At 62.6% G+C, this 8,226-nt stretch overlaps 1 protein-coding gene across 1 annotated transcript; it reads left to right on the forward strand.

The window, feature by feature from the left end:
- The first annotated feature begins 4,585 nt into the window (after positions 1 to 4,585).
- SURF4 (surfeit 4) lies at positions 4,586 to 7,469 on the forward strand. Its single transcript, XM_006109172.3, has 4 exons — positions 4,586 to 5,571; positions 6,013 to 6,089; positions 6,627 to 6,670; positions 7,091 to 7,469. The coding sequence occupies exons 1-4, from the start codon at positions 5,196 to 5,198 to the stop codon at positions 7,452 to 7,454; spliced, it is 861 nt and encodes a 286-aa protein (XP_006109234.1). The 5' UTR covers positions 4,586 to 5,195; the 3' UTR covers positions 7,455 to 7,469.
- The last annotated feature ends 757 nt before the right edge of the window (positions 7,470 to 8,226 follow it).

The raw sequence follows: 8,226 nt of genomic DNA on the forward strand, positions 1-8,226 counted from the left end.
ACAGCCTGGGGTCCCCGCAATGTGAGGGGACGGCGCCCCCGACTGGGCCGATCTGCTTGGCAGAAAGCGGGAGGGATGGTGCGCTGTGGGCCCGTGTGCCCGTCACTAGGTTTGGCAGCCTCTCCCGCGGGCAGATCGGGGCCCGCTGCCTCCTGGCCCTGGTTCACCTGCCCGCGTGCGGCCCTGCGGGGTTCGGGGTTCAGTATCGAGGCTGAGGCTTCACCTGCCCGGGTGTTGGGGGGGGGGGGGTCCTGGAAGGCTCGAGCGGGGGATTTCAGAACAAAACAAAACAAAACAAACAAGCGAGTGTTTTGTGGTCCCTGAAGGGCTTCCGGTTGCCCCAGGGGTGGTGACACCCTCTAGTGTGGCCTCGGAATTGGGTCGCCCTGTTCCTGTGACCCGAGCATTTAAGACCAATTGGGGGGGGGGTCTCAACCGGGAGGAGGAGTTTTTCCCCAGGTGGTGGTTTGTGCGCTGACACAACTTAAACGTGGGCCCCTCGCGGGAAGGGGGCTGGCGAACGCCATGGGGAACCCCCGGGGGGATGGGGAGCTCGCACACGGGGCTCTTCAGCCGGGAGGCCCTGGTTTTGCAAGTGAGTTTCACAACCCAATCGGCTTAATAGATAAAATGTCTGGGTGGCGCCGCTGCCAACGCTGCCAACCCAAAGGGTCAGCTCTCCTCCACCCTCTCCTTCCCCGCAACTCATTAAGCGGGACCTGGGACCCAGGAAGGCCAGGAGGGGCCCGGGTCGGGCCGGGCCGGGCCGGGCCGGCCTCTAGTTCCTGTGGGAAGGAAGGCGAGGCCTGGCACAGCGCAGGGATGAGGCCGGCTGCCCAAACCCAGGTGGGCCTGGGTGCTGTCCCGCAGCGCGGCCTCCTGCTGTCAGTTTACCAGGCTGGGCGCTGGGCCGCAGTGGCGATGGCACGGGGTGCCGATGGCAGGAGGGCAGAGGGCCTGTGCTCTTCAAAACCAAAGTCAGGAGCCTCTCCTGCCACGGGCAGGCGGGCGCAGGCGGACGTGGGCGGAGAGCAGGGTGCAGAGCAAAGTCACGGCTTCCGATGCAGATCTGGCCGAGCTGGGGTTTAACATTCATCCACGCAGTCAAGTAGCGCTGCCAACGGGGCGGAATCAGGCCTTAAAAATGAAAGCGGCCGAGTCTGCAGGGAACAGGGAGATCACGCAGCCACTGATCAGATAGTGTGACACACCTGCTTCCCTGTAACCTTGTCCTCAAAGCAGACGCAAGCAGGAGGTGACAGGATGTGACCGGAAGGCAGGGCTGCTGAGCGTGGGACCCCAGAGGCCTGTGTGTCCTCTGGTAACACCCACCTTGAACTGCGCCAGCGAGGGCCAGGTCCTCCGCGCACGTCGCCCTGTCACCTCCGGACCGGGTGAGGTTGGCCGTGGTGCCTCCACTTCCACGTGGAGACGGCGTGCTGTGGTCTTGCACGGCACACGTGGCTGGAGGTTGAGACCGTGTCTTGCTCCCCAGGTCTGGGCTCCTTGCCGCTCGGCCGTACGGTGACCTCCCCTTCGGGTCTGCAGAGGCGAGCACGGTGCGCCGGCTGGTTGGTTCCGCTGGCAGGCTCCTCCCGAGCTGTCCCTCTGGCATCGGGCTCCTTGCCCTGGCAGCAGGGACAGTGTCCTCCTGCTCCCAGGGGCCAGGCCTGGGGAAGTGCTGAGCGAGCTCTCTGCGCTGGGGCTGGGCACTGGGAGCCTCGTGAGCTCCGCATCCAGATTCCGTCCTGCTCCCCGGTCCTCGCCGGCAGCGCACAGAGCGCCACGCGAGTGCCTGCTGCTGGCTCGCCCCGGGGCCTGTGCTCCAGTGTGGCCTGGCCTTCTTACCTGTCCTCTAGCGTGACAGCCAGTTCTGAGAGCTGTCACCCAGGACCCCCCCTTGGCCTCTGGTCAGGCGTTGGGTAGCGAGCGTGGCCTTTAGGACACTGATCCGGCACAGCCGGTGTCAGGCTCTGGATGAACCGCTCGGGGTGCCATGGGTGTGGGTCCTGAGCATTTTCCTCCTGCCGGGCTACGTGCCCTGGGCCACCAGGAGTGGGGGGAGGACAGAGGGAGCACTCTGCCCTGCTCACCTGTCTTCAGAGACTAAGGGAGCCACCGCGCCTCTTAGGGAGCGAGGGGTGGGACATGGGGAGACTGGTTCGTGAGGCTTCCCTGTGGCTGCTCTTCTAGGGTTAGGCAGGCTCTTTGTCACACCTGGATGCTGAGTAGAGAAAGCCAGCCCATCTCCAGCTGAGGGCCAGTGACACCTTCCCGTCCCTCAGGTGTAGCACGAAGCCTGGGAGCAGCACTCGGGGAGGCTAGGCTGGCTGGGAGTTGGGGGTCACGGTGGGCAGGCACGTGGGAGTCCCTGAACTCCCGCACCGCCTGGCTCAGCGGAGGAAAGTCTCCGCCACTGGCTCATTTTCAGGGACGTGTAGGTGAGAGCTGGTAAGGCGGGCGGTTGTGAGGGTCTGGGATCCTGTAACTGACTGTTCCCCCCCCCCCCCAGGCTCTCCCCACCGTCTGCCTCCGGCAGCGTCCCGACTCCCTCCCAAGAGCAGCCCCTGGCCCTCAGGCCCGACAGCGATGTACGGAGCACGGGCAGGTGCTGCCCGATGCTTGGTGCCCGCTCTGCTCTGCTCTCCCGGGGACACTGACTTGGGACTGTCCAGGCCAGCATGGTGTGGGCTCCGTGGCCAAGTCTGAACCCTGGTGACCAAAACACATGTAGGAAATAAGATGAAAATGGGTCTGGTCTCTGTTATGAAACGGTTTTTCCTTCGTGCCCAGTCCAAGCAGGTGTCACTAGAGGCTGCCGTTGACGGGCTCTGAGCCAGCCAGGCCTGTAACACGGGGTCGCCTCACCCAGGCCGCTTCCCTTGGGAAGTCAGGTAGCAGCCTCGCTCAGCGCGAGAATACCTGGGGGGCTGCGCCTGCCCAGCGCGAGGAGACGGCCATCTCCGTGGTGTCTGCGGGGGGAGGAGTGATTACGTGTCTGGAGGGAAGGTTCTCTCTGCTCTTTAATCCTCTTGACCCAGACACTCAAATTAAGAGTGCAGACTCACCACGGAGGCTGAGCCAGCCTCCGTCCGCCTCGTGGGCTGCGGCGCCCGCCCGTGTGGGACGGCTCAGACCACAGCCCAACTGGGAGGCCAGTCAGCACCGCCGATGTTGGTCCCTGTGCTGCCTTTCGGGGTCACTTCCCAGCCTGGGGTCCCACCAGGCTCCAGTCCCTGAGTCGGCCCCGCCTCGCCGGGCTTCTCCCAGGCTGAGCATCAGGTGAGGCCGTGCCGTTGCCAGGGCTCCCCTCAGAGCCCAGGAGGTCTGTCTGCTCGGCGCTGGGGGTGACTGCACCGTTGCTGGGCATTTCAGGAGCATGTGGGCCGTGAGGCAGAAATGGGAGGGCGTATGGCGTCAGCGGTCCCCGAACCCCCTGATCTGATGCGGTGTGTGTGTTTACACCAAGTGTACCTGCACCCTGTGTTTGTTCTCTACATGCACCTCAAAATTTACGTGGGAGTACTTGGGACCTCTTCTTTAGCAGGCTCTTTTCTCCTCTCCTGCTTATTAAAGTCGGAGCGAACCTTAGCGACCTTTAGTCCAGCTGCCCTCACTTTGTAGAAGGGTAGCACAGACACCGCGCCCCCCCAAAGTAACTCGGTTTGTCCCTGGTCACACAGTGCACCGGCTGGTGGGTGGCGGAGCCAGGAGGAGGACCCAGGCCTCGGCCTCAGCCCGTGGTCATGTCCCACGCCTGCTAGGCTGTCTGTCCATCCTGTGACCTCTGCCACCACTTCAGTGGGGTGAAAGGCTGAGCAAACGTGTGCGGAATTGACAGCTTGGGGCTCAAGCTCAGTAGGTGGGAAGAGAAGGGGCACAATCCTTCTCCCCCCCCCCCCCCTTCCAGGTGAGGAGGCTTCTCTGTGCTCACGAGCCAAAGCTGATGAATGAAACTAAACATCCAGAGGCCATTAACTGCGATGGGAGCTTTAGCACTTTCTAGCACTATGAAGCAACTTTCCAAAATGCCAAAATTAAGACATGCTCACGGATGCACCTTCGTTTAGTCCCACAATAGGTTTAATCAGCCTCAGAGGGGCTGTGGCATTAATCTGATGGACCCGTGAGGCCAGGCTCAGGGATGCCCTTTAGACTCTCGCTTGCTGACACATCACTCCTGTGGGTGGGCCCGGTCTCCCCGGCTTCCTGCTGTGTTATCGGCGCCCTGGCAGTTCCATCCCTTCCTATCTCAGCCTCTCGCGTCGGTAAGAGAATGTGCACGGGAACACCTGGTGACGTTTGTACCTCAGTTTCCACGTGTGCTGGTCTCCCAGTCAGCCGTCATAAATGGCATGGCGCCCTGGCCGGTGTGGCAGTGGACAGAGCATCGGCCTGCAGACTGAAGGGTCCCGGGTTCGATTCTGGTCAAGGGCACATGCCCGCTGTTGCGGGCTCCATCCTCAGTAGGGGGCGTGCAGGAGGCAGCCAATCAATGAATCTGTTTCATCACTGATGTTTCTATCTCTCCCTCTTCCTTCCTCTCTGAAATCAATTTAGAAAAAAAATATATATATATTAAAAGTTTTAAAAAGATAAATAAAAATAAATGGCACGGCTAGCATGGAGCGGGGGAGTTACAAATGGGCCTCTCTCTGCATGGGCCAGTGATTTGACACTTGTCTCCTTGCTGTTGGACCAGCGGGCCATCCCATTCGTTAGCGTGTTTGTAATGTGCTTTGGCCTAACGACCCCCAGGTTCAGGGTTTATTCACAGTTGTGCGCACACGCGTGCCCAGGCCCGACCTTGAGCTCTCGGGAGGGTAAGGCTGGGAGGTGCCCTGTGGTCCTGACTGCACACCGTGGGCCGGAGCCGGGCCTTCCCTCCCACTGCCGCGGAGAGGCTGGGTGGGTGTGCGTGCGTGAGCTTCCTGCTGGCCCACAGCGAGGCCCTCCAGGCCTGGGACCCTGGCCGGAACCTACTCGGACTCTCGTCTCAAGAGCACGCTCAGCTCTCTTCCGGCTGGAGGGGCTCTGAGCACCGCCAGGGTGGCTGGGTGGCGTGGGCACCGACCTGGGCGAGCCCCTCTCCCCGCGGGACCCTAGCTGGCTGATGCCCTTGCCTGAGATTAGAGGCCGTGTCTTGGGGCAGTTCTTGTGGGACAGCGTAGGTGCCACTGCACGTGTCTGCTGAGATGATAGTCATAGCAGAGTGTCACACTGTCACCCGGCGGGGTCTAGGCTGCCGGGAACTTGTGCAGGTTCTCCTGCGCCCACACATGCTGGGAGCAGGTGCTGAGAGTCCCACGCACGGTGCCCAAGAAGCGCCTGGCGGGCCGGGGGCTCTGCCGCAGCCCCTCACCGGGATGTCTGTGGCCCGACAGTTCCTCCGAGTCACGAAGCAGTACCTCCCGCACGTGGCGCGCCTCTGCCTGATCAGCACCTTCCTGGAGGACGGCGTGCGCATGTGGTTCCAGTGGGGCGAGCAGCGGGACTACATCGACAGCACCTGGGGCTGTGGCTACCTGGTGGCCTCCACCTTCGTGCTCCTCAACCTGCTCGGACAGCTGAGTAAGTGGCTCCCTCGCTGACAGCAGGGGTCAGCCCCGGGGACTGCTGGGGGCTTCCTGAAGGAAGGGGCAGCCCCGTGTCTGCGTTCCCAGAGCAGATGCAGTGAGCTGGGGCAGTGAGCAGCCCTGGTGTCGGGAAGGGTAAATCAGGGAAGGAGAAGGGAGAGACGAGGCCTCGCTTCTGCTCCTGGTGGCAGCCTCAGCCCTGTACATGCAGGGCCGGACCTTGCACTTCCCGCCTGTCCTGCGGGTGCTGCAGGGCCTGTGATGGCGGTCCCGCTGACGGCGTGGGGGTGCCTGCCTCCCCTTCCCCCTCCCACACCTGGATTTTTGCCTGTGGCAGGTAGTTGGGCTGCTGCTGCACCTGAGGCCGGGTGAGGCAGCAGCCACTGTGGCAGGGGCCCTTCACCCGTCGCCCCTGACCCGCGCCTTCTCCTTCCAGCGGGCTGCATCCTGGTGCTGAGTAGGAACTTCGTGCAGCACGCCTGCTTCGGGCTCTTCGGCATCATCGCGCTGCAGGTAAACGGCGGGCGGGCGGGGTCTCGCCCAGGAACAATGGCTGCCGGTAACCGGGTGGGGCCTTGCCTTCTTGCTCGGGTTGGAGCAGAGCCTCTCGAAAGGCCTTTCGAGGAGTCGCCCTGGAACTCCTTCCCGAGAAGGGGCTCAGTTTTCCTCAAGGCAAACGCAGGAGAAGCGGACGGCCATCCGGGCTGGCCCTTGCCTGGGTTTGCCTTGACCAGGGAGGAAGTCACCAGGCTGGCTGCCGCCAGGACCCCATTCCTGTCATTTCCTTCATTCAGGCTGCCTAGCTACTCGGGTGCGGTCTTCGCCCACCTGTGCTCTGGGTCGTGGTCTCAGGTCCGCCCTGTTCTCCGGGGCACACCAGGGGCCAGCTCTGGGGCACTGAGCCGAGCTTGGCCTCGGAGCTGTCCTGGAGTCCTGCAGTGGTTTTGTGTATCTTAGGTTTAAAAACTGGCCTCATGCTATTCATTTGGTAGAAAAGCAGGTGCTTGGAAATGCTGACACTCACCTTTTCTCTGCCCTCTGTCCCCCCAGACGATTGCCTACAGCATTTTATGGGACTTGAAGTTTTTGATGAGGTACGTGTGTCTGGTTGGAGGGGTCACCCTACCTCCTCCCATCTAACCTCGGTGCTGTAACTGTCCATTGAGTCAACTTCTGGGGTCAAGACTGTGCTCCTTAGACTCTGTGGTGGGTGTTGGCAGAGCCTTCACCCCCACCCGGGGCCCTCAGGACACGTGAGCACGCACTTGCCTCTCCTGACCCGGGTTTCACGAGGGAGGGGAGGGTCCCAGTGGAACCGCTGCTCACAGGAGCCAGCTGCTCAGCAGTGAAGGTTCCGGGCGTGCTCCAGCGACGGCCGCTGTCTAGTGCACAGACACGGATGTGTCTTCAGGCCGAGTCCCGCTTGGTCTGCAGAGAGGGGGCAGGGCCGAGGTCTCCCGGCTGGTCTGGCGGCCCTCGGCCTGGGCCTGAGCGCTGCCTGGCGTCTCCCTCAGGAACCTGGCCCTGGGCGGGGGCTTGCTGCTGCTCCTGGCGGAGTCCCGCTCGGAGGGGAAGAGCATGTTCGCGGGCGTCCCCACCATGCGCGAGAGCTCCCCCAAGCAGTACATGCAGCTGGGAGGCCGGGTCCTGCTGGTGCTGATGTTCATGACCCTCCTTCACTTCGACGCCAGCTTCTTCTCCGTGAGTCCTGCTCGCCTCGCCCCTGCCCTGCCCCTGCCCCTGCCCCTGCCCCTGCCCTGCCCCTGCCCTGGTGTGGACGAAGCAGAGCCCAAGGCCACGAAGGCCGAGGCTTTTGATCCTATTAAAGAACAAACTGTCAGGTTCTTATGTGCCCAGAACCTGCCTCCGAACAAATGAAGTCCAGCCTCGTGGACCTCGCTGGAGGGTCCTGGCGCCAGTCCTCCCAGACTCCTCCTTCCTCACCTTTATCTCATGACCTTTGTGAGCCGGGTGTTGGGCGTGCAGAGTTGAAGAAGGTTCTGGCTTTGTCCCCCTGGAGTTTACAGAGCAGGTCTTTGTTACCGAGTGTGCGCCCTGCCTGGCGAGGTTCCCAGGAACGCCCGGCCGTCCCGGCGTGGAGGCCCCTGGGCTCCAGCTTGAGCGGCTTGGGAGACCTCGGCCTGCGCTGAGCGCTGCTTCATCTGCCCCAGCCCCCTTCTCATCCCACTGTCACAGCCCCACCTGTCACCATCCCACAGTCACAGTCCCACCGTCACAGCCCCACCTGTCACCGTCCCACAGTCACAGCCCCACCTGTCACCATCCCACAGTCACAGTCCCACAGTCACAGCCCCACCTGTCACCATCCCACAGTCACAGTCCCACAGTCACAGCCCCACCTGTCACCGTCCCACAGTCACAGCCCCACCTGTCACCATCCCACCGTCACAGCCCCACCTATCACCATCCCACAGTCACAGTCCCACAGTCACAGTCCCACCGTCACAGCCCCACCTATCACCATCCCACAGTCACAGTCCCACAGTCACAGCTCCACCTGTCACCATCCCACCGTCACAGTCCCACCTGTCACCATCCCACAGTCACAGTCCCACAGTCACAGCCCCACCTGTCAGCATCCCACAGTCACAGATTCCAAGTTAGAGCCCCAACTGTCGCGATCCTACAG

This window comes from Myotis lucifugus, unplaced genomic scaffold, assembly GCF_000147115.1.
Source record: "Myotis lucifugus unplaced genomic scaffold, Myoluc2.0 scaffold_6633, whole genome shotgun sequence".
NCBI classification, from domain to species: domain Eukaryota; kingdom Metazoa; phylum Chordata; class Mammalia; order Chiroptera; family Vespertilionidae; genus Myotis; species Myotis lucifugus.

Bases quoted from the DNA above. Each gene is read 5' to 3' on its own strand.
- SURF4 (XM_006109172.3), top strand. From the start codon at position 5,196: ATGATAGTCATAGCAGAGTGTCACACTGTCACCCGGCGGGGTCTAGGC. The intron at 5,572-6,012 runs GTAAGTGGCTCC...TTCTCCTTCCAG, and splicing joins CAACCTGCTCGGACAGCTGA to CGGGCTGCATCCTGGTGCTG. The intron at 6,671-7,090 runs GTACGTGTGTCT...CGTCTCCCTCAG, and splicing joins GACTTGAAGTTTTTGATGAG to GAACCTGGCCCTGGGCGGGG.